The sequence below is a fragment of the Papaver somniferum genome, unplaced genomic scaffold, assembly GCF_003573695.1.
Source record: "Papaver somniferum cultivar HN1 unplaced genomic scaffold, ASM357369v1 unplaced-scaffold_21, whole genome shotgun sequence".
NCBI lineage: Eukaryota > Viridiplantae > Streptophyta > Magnoliopsida > Ranunculales > Papaveraceae > Papaver > Papaver somniferum.
In genome coordinates this window covers 16,873,646-16,887,246 of record NW_020631041.1, presented here as the reverse complement: position 1 = coordinate 16,887,246, position 13,601 = coordinate 16,873,646, and the positions used below count along the sequence as shown (strand labels likewise).

Genomic DNA, 13,601 nt, shown 5'->3' with positions numbered 1-13,601 from the left:
AAACCATGTGTTATTTCGATTGTGCATATACTTTGGCCATTAGTATATACTCAAGGAAATTCCAAAGTCACTCTTACTTCTAATCCGACTTTGCGTCCAAAGTTTCGGAATCCATGGTTGATCTGGCAAACAACCCTTGTTTGGATAGTTTCCTTGCTGTCGCACCCTTTTTACAATAAAACATACAGTTGTTGATGATTTTGAATCACCAATTACTACTAATTCAATGTTCTGGGATTCTCACTCATATAATCCCATTTGCACTTTTATACCCACTATTTGATAGGGTATATCTCTAATTTTGTTAATCCATCGTGATTCAAAAGAGACTCAAAAGTTTAACCTCGCAATGAATGGTTCAGGCCGTTCCATTTCCTGGCAAAAGATGTTACAAAATAATATCACCAATGAAAACCCATGACTTGCGTCATATCAGAACCGTTCAAAATGCTCCTCACCCCACCCCCACCCCCACACACACACACACATTTCATGACTATACATGCACCCTGTGTGTAGCCATAAAGAGCAAACGATCCAAACAAAAATTAAGAGTCCACCTCTTAATTAAATCATTTTTAAAAAGATATTCACAACCATTGTATCCCAAAGAAGTACTATGAAAACCTCCTTTGTCTGTTCATGGCACACTTAGTCAAGTAACACCAGAAATAATTCCCTGACCTGTTCTTAGGTTAACCAAATTTCTATTAGAGAAAACCATGAAACATAGCGCAGTAATTAACTTAATACAGGATATTAAAAATTCACAAGGAAACTAGACTAGATAACTTATCTGTGTTTGGATGGTGGTTTCCGGTAACAAACAATTCGTATCTGTGTACCAGTTTCCGAAAACAACATCCATAGCGTATCAATTTCCTGCAACCGAATGCTTTTTAGTTATTTCCCACTTTGCTTTTGCTTCCTTGTTACTCTTGCACGAAGAACACAATTTTTGACAAGGGATTTCCATTCATCTAAAACTACTACTACTTAATTTTCCAACACTTTGTTTTGATAATAAAAGCAAATTCATTTATTAAGCAAAGAGAAAGTTACACGGTAGCAATGTCTTTCTCCAGATAAGAGGAGATAAGACTCGCATGATTTAAGAACATGAACACACCTGACTCCCTAACTCTACTAATATCCGATAGAAGGTTGCAATCTTGCCTTTTAGACAGTAAATTGCTACTTCTCTGATTCTCCTCCCAAAATTACATCGATTTACTTCTCTACGATTTTATCTACAAGTGATTTTGAGGATGATATAGTACCAAGCACACCTAAAACCAAAGCTAAAACCATTAGACTTGCATTCACCAATAGACGATGTCTTGAAATTTGGGACCAAAACATTTTGGTATAAAAACCACAAGGAAATATAACCGAAACTCCAATACTAACAAGGGAGCCAGTTAGGCCAAGAACTTGCTCAAAGTAAGGAACTGTTAAGGCCAATATTAGGACAATTATGAGCAGCAAAGACCCTACGAAACCCCTAATGAACAATCTTTTATTTGCACTCACAGATGAAGGTAATCTTTGATCGTATAACTGCGATGCTAATGGAACGAGTGCGAATGCGTATTTTGTTATAGGTGCTATAACAGTTGCCCATAAAGCAATCTTTGTGACAAAAATATGGCGAGGCATGTTCAATGTTACTTGTGAGTTCAGTTCAGACCCGAATAGCTTTGCTCCCATGAATGCCATCGTTGTGTAAAAAAATGTGACAATTGTGAAGCTCACAACCGATACCTGATTGATGAAAACGTACACACATGGGAAATTTCAGTGACAATTATGTATATGAATGGAAAAAGTATTAAAAGACTATTTATCATGATAAAATAACATTTAATCGGAATGTACCTTTGTGAATTTGGAAGGGTCCTTCATGGATTTGTAAATATCGGGGAAGACAACATGAGTCGAAAAACTGAAAATATATAAACCAGATATGGCAGGAATGTTTTGTATTTGAAGCACGGGTATAGATTTGTTAGCCTTGATACCTCCGAATATCGTAATATATACCACACTGATATAGATAAGGAACGAGCACAGAATTCCCACGATTGATAAGAAGGATATCTTGGAAAGATCTTTCAACCATACAGTAGGTAATGCAATAATAACTACTACAATAGTCAAGAATTGAGATGTTGAGAGCTGATGAATCCATGAAATACTCAAGTGTTTTCCGGTGAATATTGTTGCCAAATTATCATTCACTGCAATAGTGAAAGAAACAAGGGCCATAAAGACTTCCAAGTAAACAAAGGTTGAAGCTATATTTTTACCTATAGTACCGAAAGCATCATTTCCAATATCAGAGTAGTTTCTTAGCGTTTTATTTCTCTCGAGACATTTCTCTAAGAGATGTGCGGTATATGCACACAATATACCAAACCCTACCAGGAGAAATGAAGATGTCCATCCGCCTTTTTGTAAAGCATATGGAGTTGATAGCTGGCCAAGTCCTACAACGAGTTGAACACAAATGCATTAGAAGTGCTGCATGAAATATTTATCGTATCACCCAAACCATATGCCTCCTAATTAGCACTAATTGTTACTCGGCGACACGTTGATCGTTCAGGAAAAATCAAGCTTAAAAGGATGTAATTAACTGGGAGAAATTAAAAAAAGAAAACGCATGTGTACCTATAAGTATAGCAGACATGTTTATTACGGACCCAACAAAGGAACTATTGCCCGCTTTTACATTTGCCATTGCCGATGATTACTTCTAATTCTTTCTCATCATGTACATGTAGATGTTTATTGTTGATACACGTTTGAACCATTTGTTCCTCAGGGTAAACTGTAGAAGTATTCATAACTTGAATTTTTTGGTTAATTGTGAGAAAATCTCAGTACGTGGTTAAACACTTTCTGAGACAAAAATCTTAAATTTATTCAGAATCGGAAACTGTCTACTCACATACTTCAAACACTACCATACTTGAAAACTATTTATAGCCGAAATAGTATAGGTACTAGAATATGTTCCAAAACGAAGTCAGGTCAACGATTAAGCTTAAACAACAAAAGATTCTTGAAATGAAAAATCCTAGTAAATGATAGCTAGTGCCATTGAAAGTTCTAAGAATAATCGCACGCAGAATTTAAGTCTAGCTATCCAGCTAAGTAGTTTTATTCACCAACAACCGGTTACCGTACCTTTTCATTTCAATTAGAAAGGGTAAAAGTAGCCGATGTCACTGTAATAAAGTGGTAAAATGATCATTACCAATGACTTGAGTTTGAAACCATCGTGAACATATATATTGAACTGAGTTCGAAATTCGTCAGCACCACATAGTTTATGAATATAAGAGAGTAGTAATTAATAGACTATCCCACTTGAAGGTTTGATTCTATGTTGCCCAAAACAAACCTACCGTAAAATCCTTGGCAACCATAGCTACTCGGTGTATTTTATTAGTGTGAACGAAATGAACATTAAGGCTTCATTTTATTGATTCCCATTGATAATTTGTTTTTTCTGTTCTTCCTGAATTATTGATCTCGGATTGGCAATTTCCAACCCCATAATACATTTGTGGTAGCATTTTGTCTTCAGCAAAAGGCCACCACTGACCTACCTAACTGGTTTTTCAGATAACCGAAGACGTGTTATAAGGTATACCAAACTTAAAACAAGAATAAGGAAGTTACAGAGAGCTCTAGTCAAAAACGAATCATACTGCTGATGCGATTTTTTGTTGCACCAGCAAGATTCATAAACAAAACTCAAAATATCACAAGAGACCACCTAATAAAGACCGAAGCTAAAACCACAAGACTTGCATTAAGCACTAGACAGTCGTTTTGATTCGAGACCAAAACATCTTGGAGCCTAACTAACAAGGAAGTCAGTTAGGCTCAAATGTGTAAATAACTCGGCAAGGGGAAAATGGATAGTGCATTACACATCCAACACACCGGAATTGACATTTTGAGTATCCATTTCAGAATAAGTTTGGGGAAAAAAAAAACAAAGCAAATATGCATCAGTGTACAGTATACAATGGGTTTACATGAGTGGTTTTCCCTAGAAAAGAGAAAAAAATAAAAGTGTCATTTTCACCATCTGAAGATCACATTGAGGTTACAATGGGGTTACATGAGTGGTTTCCCCAAGAAAGAGACAACCGAAAACAAAATTGAAAAAATCTTTACCCCTGATAATCTCCTTGTTTCCAACAATTGCTTCAGTATCGTACGTACAGGCCCTCTTGCAGTCGGGACAGTAAGTAACCTGCATTTTCGTGGAAATTAAAATTGAAACATCTAGAAAATGTCGACAAACACAAAATTAAGTAATCGGGGTAAATATGGGTTCACAATGAGTTCCAAGGTTCGAAATATTGTAACAGTAAAAAATATATAGAACTATGATTGACGATTAAGTTGTTTTGGTTATATACCTCCAATAACTTAGGTTTGAAAGATGAGTCGAGCATTACATCCACACCATACATAGCCCTGGACATTGGGCTATGCATTTCAGGATGCACCACTGCAGCGGATTCAAATACAGCTCTGATCATTTTTCTAATGTTCTGATGGATATCCAACCAGTTGACTGTAATAAAGTAAAGTAGAAATGAACGCGAGCTTACATTTATCATAAACAAGAAATGATATATTAGTAAGTACAAATTATAGATAGGGGGGTCTTGGTACCATTATGTTCCTTCTCGAACTCCTTCACGAAATCAGGTGTGTTCATGTGGTTCAGTTTACCAATGTAGTTCTGAAATTTACAAGACAATTGAAGTTAAGTAACATAGGATGCACGAAAAGAAGTAAATTGAACAAATATAGAAAGAAAAATAGACATATGTCAACTATCAAGCCATCCTCAAACTTCAACCTTTTTGGTCCAGCACCAGTTCATAAGAATGCTGAGTAGAAAATAGCTCAGCACGCAAAACTTACCATAACAGTGAAATGAGTCTCATACTCAAAAAGAGTTCTTTCGTCCACTGAATATTGGTTATTTGCCAGTCTTACCTGTTAACACATCAAATCAACGTATGCATCATATTTACAACTCAAAAAGAATGTCTATATTTAGGACAGAACCAATATATCGAAATTCATATTCTATATTTACAACCAATTTGTACAATTTATAAAGCATGCCTCTGTAATATTATGGGAAGGATATACATACCCAGAAAACATCTGAAAGGAATAATTCCAGAGGGCGGATTTGACGAACCAAGACTATGTATCGTAGATCAAACTTCCTTCCATTGAATAAGGAAGGACGCTCTATATACTTCTGACATATCTTTGGACCTGTCTCCATAAGTCTTATGATAGCAGATATATTGCTAGTAACAGTTGTATCAATAGTTCTTGCCATATTCCATGGTTTCAAAATCCACAGATTGTCATTCCCATCTCTTTTGCGCACTGTATAGTCACCAATAAGTTGGGCTAGATGCGTTTCTAAATTATAGGTGGGTTGTAACCACTCGGGCGATCCCAACGCCTGTTTGAAAAGGATAAAGAATGTAAATAAACGAAGCATACCGATAAAGACATGCAAGAAGGAAAAGACAGAGCCCAGTAACCATCCTACCGATCATGCCTTTACCTTATTTATGACAAGGAAAAGCCGTGATCTTAAGCCGCGCTATTTTATAGAGCTTCAACTCAGCCTACTTGAGCTATGGCATTGCGTTTATACAGGATTACCAAGAGACATAACTTCCTCACAGTAAGAAAAAAAAAAAGCTTCTAGCGAACTGGTGCAGTTAAAGGTGTAACGAGTACTATTTTATAGAGCTTGAACTCAGCTTACTTGAGCTATGTCATAGTTTTTATACAAAATTACCAAGAGACATAAACTTCCTCACAGTAAAAAATAAAAATAAAATAGCTACTAGTGAACTGGTGCTGTTTAAAGGTGTAACGAGTACTATTTGATAGAGCTTGAACTCAGCCTACTTGAGCTATGGCATTGCTTTTATACAGGATCACCAAGAGACATAAACTTCCTCACAGTAAAATAAAATAAAATAGCAACTAGTGAACTGGTGTAGTTTAAAGGTGTAACGAGTTACCTTCTGTACGGTATCTGCCAAATAGTGTTTCATGACAAGACAAGCTTCAAAAGGAAACTGGTTTACGTATTGGCGGTCTGTAATTCCAGTAGCTTTTCTCGTTTCGTCATCCACTTGCACAGAAGTCCAGATAATATCAGCATCTGCTGGATCAGTTGCTGCAACAACAACAAAAAAAAAAAAAAAAGTGAAAGAAATTCGTTAGGCAAAAATTCTGAGACTTATGAATCAGAAAACTCACAACTGGCTTGGTCAACAAAAGAAGATTTATTTAGGTTGTGCTAAAGACAAATGTATCATCAAACGTACAAAGGAAGTATCTTCTATTAGTAAAAGAAACACACAACAGAAATAAATTTTAAAATCACTTACTAAGTACAAATTCGGGCCGCGTCAAAAAATCATCTACATGAGGTACATCAGTGTAAACACGAAGTGCAGCCCCATCATTTCGAGTAAGACTTGCAGGGCTAGAGGTTTCCACACAGGGAGAGGCAGGAACGGAACTCCTTGAGGCAAGTTGGTTCTTGTACATCTCATACTCCTAAAAGAATGCATATACGATAAGAAGATGAACAGCGAAAAAAAAAACAGTTTTTGCATATACGATGAGAAGATGGCAGCGAAAAAAAAACAGTTTTGCTCAGTAACAGTATAAATGGGAATACCTGGATAAAAAAATTCCGCGGGGTATGAAACCAAGCAGTATACCTTGCAGACCGTTGCTTATCTTCTCCAATACCAAATAGGAAATCACGAGTACACTCATCTCCTTTGCGAACATTGTGGATCGGCCATAAAATGGTAAAGCTGTAATATTTTATCCGCGTTAAACACATTTTGGGTAATAGTATAGCTAAATTTATTAAAGAAAAATGTGCTAAATAAAACATAGGTTATTAGCTTCCAGAATTCTATATGCATATTTCGGATCCAGCACCAGGGACAGAAAACTGCAAACCCCAAATAAAAACTGCCTGGATGTTTTTATGGCACATGCCATTAACATATGATGTAGCATATATGTGGCCATTAAGTATGACTATTTCCCATGGTATAGTAGGAGCATAGCAGTCAATGGGATCAGATGATCCTCACAGAGCAGCTGCATGCAAATTATACAATAGGTATGATTGAGATACATAGCATGTCACGCAGCTAATTGCAAATGTAAAAAGAATTTCAAAAGCACCTTATTGCTGATGCCAACTTCCCATCTGGCATATAGAGAAATGGAGACACCCTGAAGTTAGGCTTATCACTATGGCGCAAAGCTGAACCTAGCTCGTCCATCACGTACCTAAAATTAATTTCAAAATAGGTAGTTTAAATCAGTCTCTTTGCATATAAATGCAAAATACTGAACCCTACAGTTATAGTTAATTAGCACAAACAGACAGATAACTCAAAATACAAAGAATCAGCAAAAAAAATGGTTTCACACCCAAAAGAAAAGAAAGAAAAGGCTTATCTAATGGTAAGCTGAAAAACCCATGGTTAACCTTAGTAGGAAATTTTATGACCCACACAACCAGCAAAAGTCTAGTGCAGAAATCGAGCTTTGAGTATAATAAAGCAAAATCAGAAAGAATATGAAACAGAAGCGCATACCAGACAGAGGTTTCATCAATTTTTTCCTCGTCAGCAAGTCTATATGTCATCAAATACAACCACATTGCATTGACAACACGGTCAACCAGGGAATCATCTCTAGTCCATTCGGGCAGGCGTGGCTGGAGTGCTGAATCAATCACATGCTTTCCTGTTTCTAAAATTATTGATGCACTGACGCCATTAAACTCTAAAAGGTTTGGAAGGCATTCAAGAATTTCAATAGCACTTCTCCCAAGAGGACCAGGAATATCCACCTAAATGTAAAATTAAAGGTTAATGTGAATCATATCATTTCCACAATTAATTTAAAATAATTGTGAATATATGCAGAACAGATGTACCTCCAAAGTTCGTAAAGTGGTATATTGCTTCAAGAACTTCAACAAGTCCGTAACACAGTTCTGGTCCAAAGGATTCCCGCGCAAATTTAAATGTGAAAGAGAGGGGAGTTCTATAGGCGAAAATGTCTGTCCTTAAAGATAAGCCACAAAAAGAAGGAAATAAAAGAGGAATAAATTAGTACATTTTATAAACTTACAACACCAACATGATTAATTATAAACTTACAATGTCAGAGAAGTGACTAAAAGATTAAAAAAGTCATAAAACATCCGCTAACATAGACAGAACCTACAGGTATCCATCAAACAAATACTAAACTAGACGTGAAAGAAAGCGTGCACATATATAGAAGAACGAAGTCCCAAAACTTATGACAACGAAGAGTGAAATAAGAGAACATGTAAAGAAAATAATCATACCTCAATCAACAGATTCCGGATATATCTATTCGATAAATCAAGAGAGGTCAAGCTCTCCAATGGACGTGCTGTCTCATCAAAACAGCCAGCATTATCCTTGCCATATATTCCTCCACAGAACCCCAATGCCCACCGACTAAACTTATTAGTGAAATGTGAATTGTATATTTCCAAACCGTGAACTTCTTGCACAATTGTATCCTCCATTTGACCATCACTAGAAACAATCCAAAGGAAATAGTTAAGTCTCTTAATTAACAGAAGGTTACTAAACTAAAACGGAAAAGAAGAGATAGACATAAAATCCGCTGTTAAGAAATCAACAATAAAATTCGCAACACCACAAGCTCTTCATCTCTTAGTCAATGGATAACGATATCAATGTTTCTCAGTAAGAAGCAATGATAACATCATCTACAACATTTTAAGACCAGGTAAACATAACTTTATATAGGTAAGAATCGGCATTTATTAGTTGATAATTGTATTACTTGTATCCACTGATACAGAAGGGGGTCTGTTCTGATAAGCTAGTGAAATTCAAATTTATTCGATAATTAAAAAGCTACAGACAAAATCACTAAGAAGCGTAAAGCAAATAGGAAAGATGAACTCAAAAACATAAAAATGCATTCCACATTATTGATTGGACAAAGAGACAGAAATACTTACTACCTTTGCAGCACTGGGTTCTCATTCAACCAAAGAGCTCTTAAGTGCTTGAATTTAGTAATCTCACGTACCACTATTTCTGGATTCTGAAGCTTGTTGCCATACAAGCTAAGTGCAACCAGATTCTGATGCAAGAAAAAGGGCAAGATAATTACCACCGTGGAGATTGTAAATATTGATTAAAAAATGCATCAGTATGTATTATTCTTTCTTTAAACCAAGTTAATGCTTATAAGAAGGAAACGAACAAAACACATGAATACCAAAAGCATCTGCTATCGATTCAAGATAACGTTACTACACAGTACACACATGTATAAAAGCTGTCCTTTATACTCAAAGATATTTCATCATCTACTCCAAAAGGAATAAACTATCAAGCGATCAATAATTAAGGACTAAATGCACCCCTTTGTTCTGGTGATCCATATGATTATATCTGAGTATAATACTACACTTTAACTTGTATCATTAAAGAAGGATATGTGTTAGATTTGAGGATGGAAGGCATCAAATGCCAGCTCTCATCAGTACGAAACAACAATGCAGTATTCGTAGGTGGTAAAAAAAGTAAATATTAAGACAGAACGAACCGGAAACTTATTGGATAAATCCAGAGAGCAAAGTGTAGCGTCGTCTATGTCTAGCTCATCAAGCTCTAACCACCTCACACCATTAGAACCTTTATCTCGCGCTTCACGAATCTCCCTCTCTATTATTTCTTCCACATCTCTTCTAGTAATGTTGCCATGCCCATTTTCAGACTCGGTGTTTACCTCCTCCAAATCTGAGGTTACATCAAGATCTACACACATCAATGAAGCCATTCTTTGAGCTAAACCCGGGACCTCCAGCAGCTGCATTTACCAACATATGAAGACGTGTTTAGTTTATGTAACACAAATGGCAAACACACAAAAAAAAAGGTTGGATAAATATAACGATGAAGAATAAGCTTCTGCTTTAAACCCCATGTACCCAACTAACCCAACATCTAAGATCTAACAATGCAGACTAACGTAGCTGCCTGAAAATGACACCTTATAACTTGTTATCTTGATTTGTTGCCAGAAATTCCCATTATAACCAAAAACTAAGCTGCATACGCCCAATAAAAAAAATGCAAATTCTTGACTGCTACTTAATATTGACAATATACATTCCCACTTGTGGAAGAAGCGATATACCATACTTCGATTTAAGACAGTTTTAATACAATGCAATAACAAAATGTAACAAAACAGATCCAATCAGATTGTAGCATTGAATTCCGACAATATAACAGATTGCCAATAGATTGCAGCACACAAATAAAACTCTTTAAAGTGTTTAATTTTAAGCAAACTTGAACTAGTCTACAAAATTTGATCTGAATTACGATCTCCCAAGTCAACAAACATAGTCCAACGAGTTCAAATCAGTCCAGTTTTGAGAAAATCATAGAGTCAAATATAGTCCAACAGGTTAACTCCAAGTCAAATAAACCCTCAAAATCTAACAAAATAATCAGTAAACTTTTCCCAATTAAGCTCAAAAATAACACAATTTCAAATCAATCAAGAAAAATGAAATCAAAATCTAGTAATTCTGATGATAACTACTCACTTGTTTCCGAGCATCAGAGAGGCGAAAAGTCCAAGCATGATCAATAAGAAAGATTTGAGACTCTTTCTCAATGTAATCAGATGTGAAAACAAGTTTTCTTTGTTTATTATCAAATTCTTCACATGATTCAATCTGAAAGAAATTTCCACCATCGAAATTCTCAGTCGAAAGTTTTTGATAGAGCTGAGGGTAAAGAGATGAAGGAATGCCTGATGCTGCTAAGAGTATAGCATGAACTCTGATGAAATCCTCTAGGGTTTTGATTTTTGATGTCGCCATTAATGGAGTTTTAAGTGTTTCCGGAACTTCTAGTTTCGGCTGTGGGAGAGAGAGGGTACAGTGGGAGTGTGAAGCTTATTTTAGGGCGTAGGGTAGCTATTTTCGTGGGCCTGAAATTTAATTGATGGGCTTTCTTGTGAAGTCCATTGTCTTTGTTTGTTTCTTGTAAAAACCACGGGGAGACTCATTTTTCAGATTTTCTCCACTATAAAATCCATGTCCAGAAAAACTCAGGCGCGCACCCATTTTCTGTAAGAAAATTTCTCACAAACTCAGAATTTATAAAATTGTGCTCGGATCTTTTTCTTCTTCTTCGAGTATTCTATTTTTCTCTTCTTTCTCTCGTTTTCTACTTATCTCGTTTTTAATCATAATCATGTATTCGCAAGAGATTAGCTTTCCCAACACAATCGAAAACCCCTCGATTTTCTCCCCAAAAATTTCTCATCTCCTTCTCCAAATCTCAGAAATTAGGTTCACTAGAATCAAGTTTTTCTCGTTGTTCTTGTGAATTTCAGGATCAGATCTAATTGGTGTTTGTAATGGGCTGACTTGAGCGGCAGAAAAGTTGTGGTGGTATTGCTGAATCTCTTAATTCCGATCTATTAGATCGGGTGTTGAAAAAACAAAATTATCTTATTGAAATCTGATTGAAATCATTATCTCTTACCGCTGCGGATGAGGATTGATGGAATTTGGAAGAATCGGTAGTGAAACTAGAATGACAAAGATGAATAAACCTTCTTTAGATGAACCGCCTTCAAATAATTCATGTTCTCATCTTCCTAAACATGTTTCAGATACATGTTTCTGATAAAATGGCAGTAACGGGTTTCAAATTGGTTCTTGAGATAGAAAAGAGAAGAAGCAGATGGTTACTGCAAGCATAGAAGCTGAGTTGAAGTCGGGAAGAGAACGAAACGGTCCAATGTTGTGTTGCTGTTGTTGGTATGGTTTAATGGCTAGTGTTGCAACTGAGTTAGCTGGTGGTGGACGAGATATAGATGCTTTGTTGTTGTTGGTGCCTGGATTGACAGTGTAGTTGAGAAAGGCAAAAGCGTATACAATGGTGAATATGGAGAAGATTTGGCTCAAATTGCACCGAGCATCAACTTCGAAGACCAGTACCAGATGCCTCCTCACTATCCTCCAACAGAACTGACGACAGATGAATATGATTAAGACCCATACTGATGGTTGAGCTTCTAAGTGTTAAGATATTACCACCAGCAGATGAGTAAATTAGTATGGCTTCTTTATTTTCAAAAAGTATGGTTCTTGTTTGTCGGTGTTAAAATTATCATAAAACCATCTATAAACTCTCTTCACTTTGCCGGTTTGCGCATTGTTCTATGTACTTTCTGCTAGTACTCGTATTAATTGGTTACCCTGCAAATAGTGGAATTTGTTTTACATTAGGAAAGTATTTTGTATTTGTATAGTTGAATAATCTGTTATCCATCTATGGAATTGGTTGCATAACCTGTTATGCATCTACAAAATTTGTTGCATAACTTGTTATGCAGACCAGAAAACGGTTGCATTGCACGTTATGCATCAACTTTTTCGTCACTATTAAAACCAACAAAAACAAAGACTGCATAACTTGGCATGCACCTAAAATAATATCTGCATAACAAGTTATGCAGTCGTGAAAATTGATGCATAACCTGTTATGCATCCGAAAATATGGTTGCATAATGCATTATGCATCGAGAAAATTGTTGCACAATCTTTTATGCATCGAGAAAATTGATCGAATATGGTTGCATGATGCATTATGCATCAATTTTTTATGTACGCACTAAAATCAACCAAAACGATGGCTACATAACTTGTTATAGATGCATAATTTGTTATGCAGATGCATAATTTGTTATGCAGACGAGAAAAAGGTTGCATAATTCGCTATGCGTCTGCAGAATATGTTATGCATCTTTTTTGCTGGCTGCATAATGGTTATGTATCAAGTTTTCGAAAAATTTTCCTAAAATGATGATCATCTCCGATTTTTTCGTGATTTTTTTTTTGATATTCTTGTTTGTACTCGTTGCGTAGCTCTCTTAAAAAGATTTCCAACGATATAAAATTTGTAAAATTTCAAGGCGCGGATTTTTAGATATGTTATATCCAAGTTGTGTTACCAATTATACCCCTGAAAAATTAGGTTGCATAACGAGTTATGCCTGTAAAAAATAGTATGCATAAAGAGTTATGTATTGATTCTTATTAATTTCAGATAATTTTGGGTGTCACGGTATCTAAAATTAATTGTGGGTCTGACAATGAGAATATTATTTATTTTGGGTCTCCCCCTAAGTTCCCCTTGTTTCTTACACTTCTTCCTGGACCGCTAGACCCTAGTTAGCAATTTGGGATACGGGAAACGTTCGGAATGTGATACGTACGAGTATTATACGGATTCGTAAAATTTAAATTCGGTCAAAAATCCGGTCAACGATTCGTGATACGAAAATAGTTCGGAACGGCATGCGTACGTGTATAATTCGTTTACAGATACGAGTTCGGGACGTAAAATTCGCCAAGTAGGGAAAACATAAATTTCATGAGTTATATA

The 13,601-nt window shown here is 35.9% G+C and overlaps 2 protein-coding genes across 3 annotated transcripts; both read right to left on the bottom strand.

The window, feature by feature from the left end:
• Positions 1-1,230: 1,230 nt before the first annotated feature.
• On the bottom strand, positions 1,231-2,743 carry LOC113339692 (amino acid transporter AVT1H-like). The gene is made up of 3 exons (XM_026584927.1): positions 2,674-2,743; positions 1,879-2,489; positions 1,231-1,764 (listed from the first exon to the last, which is right to left on the bottom strand). Exons 1-3 carry the CDS (start codon positions 2,741-2,743, stop codon positions 1,231-1,233), a joined length of 1,215 nt encoding a protein of 404 aa, XP_026440712.1.
• Positions 2,744-3,962: 1,219 nt separating this feature from the next.
• Positions 3,963-11,758, bottom strand: LOC113340006 (tubulin--tyrosine ligase-like protein 12). Of its 2 annotated transcripts, none has more exons than XM_026585217.1 (15): positions 10,745-11,758; positions 9,733-9,996; positions 9,140-9,264; positions 8,468-8,684; positions 8,048-8,173; positions 7,704-7,960; positions 7,285-7,392; positions 6,761-6,902; positions 6,465-6,636; positions 6,093-6,250; positions 5,195-5,518; positions 4,957-5,031; positions 4,702-4,771; positions 4,443-4,600; positions 3,963-4,273 (listed from the first exon to the last, which is right to left on the bottom strand). In XM_026585217.1, exons 1-15 carry the CDS (start codon positions 11,021-11,023, stop codon positions 4,124-4,126), a joined length of 2,625 nt encoding a protein of 874 aa, XP_026441002.1. In that variant the 5' UTR covers positions 11,024-11,758; the 3' UTR covers positions 3,963-4,123. The 2 variants fall into 2 exon arrangements, with proteins under 2 accessions (XP_026441002.1, XP_026441003.1); XM_026585218.1 differs by having other exon boundaries at positions 9,143-9,264.
• Positions 11,759-13,601: the final 1,843 nt, after the last annotated feature.